General features: G+C 38.8%; 1 protein-coding gene across 1 annotated transcript; it reads right to left on the bottom strand.

Moving 5' to 3' along the window:
- Positions 1-595: 595 nt before the first annotated feature.
- Positions 596-2423, bottom strand: LOC128742722 (putative Dol-P-Glc:Glc(2)Man(9)GlcNAc(2)-PP-Dol alpha-1,2-glucosyltransferase). The gene is made up of 4 exons (XM_053839168.1): positions 2188-2423; positions 1680-2132; positions 1438-1626; positions 596-1385 (listed from the first exon to the last, which is right to left on the bottom strand). The coding sequence occupies exons 1-4, from the start codon at positions 2341-2343 to the stop codon at positions 825-827; spliced, it is 1359 nt and encodes a 452-aa protein (XP_053695143.1). The 5' UTR covers positions 2344-2423; the 3' UTR covers positions 596-824.

The raw sequence follows: 2423 nt of genomic DNA, 5'->3' as shown, positions 1-2423 counted from the left end.
GGGCCAGTTGCTACGATCCTATTGACTCTAACAGCTTCTCCCAGTTGAGATTCGAACATACGACGACTGGCTTATTAGACCAGCGTCATACCTCGAAGCCAACTGGGACGTAGTAGATACATAGTAGAATTAAATTGAATAAGGTTTTTTTTATTTAATTTCCATGTTCGAAATATTTATTTTATATTTTTTTTGATGAAAATTTACATATTGCATAATGACTACTGTGCAGTAGTTTAAAAACACTTACCAGATATTTTCTGCAGGATCTTTATTTATGAGACTTTCAGCCTTGGGTTTCATCGTCTCAGTTCTCAGCAGGATGATTAAATGAAAGAAATTAAATCACTTTCCTGGCGAAATGCATCTAGTGGTGCAGAGTGGTAAAACGTTGTCAATTTTTAGATTAGATTTTCGTATCATAATCGCTGTAAGAATCGATTTAGTCTGAAAAGCCCAATTTGAGCAAAGCCCACGAATGTTAACCTGCCGACTAAAGAAGCGTCCCCGTGCTTTATCATGCTCTCATTCTGTTAATCTATATTTGTGACAATTTCGAAGTTTAATAAGGTAAATTTCAACTTTACGACTTCCATTTTTTAATCAATCTCCTTTTACATACCTTTAAATATCAGATTCTTTGGATGTTGATATTTTTCCTGCTTGGTATGGCGTTATCTTTCATCGTTAACCATTATTGAGGATCAATTTATCGCTATATGGCCTACGGTGCGCCCACCGTACACCCGATTGTTTCATATCTAAGTTTGCGAATCGAATACCATCGTATCAGCGATCAATGATCTAAACCAGCAACTGTGCTGCTACCATATAATTCGTTGAGGCTGTGGGTAATCACTCCAGTAGAATTCTTTGGTACAAAACATATACAGTGCAGCCGCATTAATTATAACGTTTATCGCTAATTCTAAGACGAACGTCTTGCTTGATGGACGTATATTGGTTTGCATCAGTCGAAGAACCAAAAATGGCAAAAAGAAATATCGCACTTCGATTAGTTGTTGAAGTGCAACCGATGCGAGGGTGGCTGCTATCCATAGCACACTATATCCCACGGTTGGTTTTCGTCCACCAAACAAACTGAATCCGAAAAGCACCACAATGAGGTAGTACACCGGAATAGGTAAGTACCGAGCGAACCACCAGCGACCATAGAAACGGTTCCACACATAGAACGTGTAATGGCGATTGTCAGCCAATAGATAGGGATGAACTATTGTGTTTTGCTTGATAATATAAGCAAACAAGACTATGCAACCTACAGAAATGTACCATCGTTTGAAGGCAAACCGAACTAGTTGCCTGGAAGCTGTTAGTAGTTGAGAACAACTGAACATTGCAAAAAACAAACAAAAATAGAACACCTGCAATAGAAAGAAGTTAAATTCATGCTTTGACAAAATCCTGCAGTTTTACTTGTGGTATATGAGCTGCTGCTACATGGGCCGTTTTGTCCCCGACGACGATAGAACCGTTCCAATATAGGAAGTCAATAAACGCCATAATCACCAATATGTAGCCGTAGAAGAGTTCACATGACTCTTGTAGCAACTCTACTGCCAAGCTGGGCGATCGAATCAGAACAGTAATTGCATGGAATAAATCCTTAATTTATCTAATTATTTTTTTTTTTAATCAAAGAATTAAACTGTACTTACCGGTAAGCGGTATCGATTCTTTTTCTTGGACAGTGTCAGCCTTAAAGCCAAGTCAATCATCTGTGAACCCAACACAAAACCGACCCAGACGATGTTAGTTTGACGCATCAATACAGCAAGAGAAGCCATCAAAGCTCCCCAATTGTTTTTGGCTTGCATGGCAAAATAAATCATAGCCAATACCATCGTCACCGATAAAACATCCGTATAATAAAGGTGCGAAAAGAAATACAACGGAGGCAATAGCGCTAACGAAGCAGACTCAAGTAGAACATATGATTCGGCATAGTTCCCGGTAACTTTCCTCCGGATTGCGAATATAAAACAAACGTTGGCAATTGAAGCAAGCACCGATGTTAATCGTAGCGCGTAGGTTGTGCAGAATTTAAACGGGCCGAGTAGCAATGCAGAAATCAGATAAAGTCCTGGAAAAGTAGTGATTTTTGGATCCCACTGTAAAATAGGCTCAATAAATAGAATTTCTTCACTCTAGCTAACACAAACTTACCACATCGAATTTCCAAAGACAGTAATTTTCTCCTTGTCGGAGGTGAAATTCCTCATCCACAACCAGTTTCGAAATGCGGTATATTAAGTGAAACAGTACACACGTTACAACGGAATAAGTGATCAGAAACAGCCAAAAACATGTCTTAATTTTCATTTTGGAGTAAAACAAACAACACGGGAGCAATTTAGAAATATTACTGTTAGCCGGCAAACGATGGCATGGCAAAACAGCTG

The sequence above is a fragment of the Sabethes cyaneus genome, chromosome 3, assembly GCF_943734655.1.
Source record: "Sabethes cyaneus chromosome 3, idSabCyanKW18_F2, whole genome shotgun sequence".
Classification (NCBI taxonomy): domain Eukaryota; kingdom Metazoa; phylum Arthropoda; class Insecta; order Diptera; family Culicidae; genus Sabethes; species Sabethes cyaneus.
The sequence above is the reverse complement of the archived record's forward strand: the minus strand, read 5'-3'. Positions and strand labels throughout refer to the sequence as shown.

What these genes read in the sequence shown, in the direction of transcription:
- LOC128742722 (XM_053839168.1), bottom strand. Translation starts at nt 2,343, where the DNA reads ATGAAAATTAAGACATGTTTTTGGCTGTTTCTGATCACTTATTCCGTT. An exon ending in GTCTTTGGAAATTCGATGTG is followed by an intron (nt 2,133 to 2,187) that starts GTAAGTTTGTGT and finishes CCTATTTTACAG; the next exon opens with TGGGATCCAAAAATCACTAC. An exon ending in AGAATCGATACCGCTTACCG is followed by an intron (nt 1,627 to 1,679) that starts GTAAGTACAGTT and finishes AGATAAATTAAG; the next exon opens with GATTTATTCCATGCAATTAC.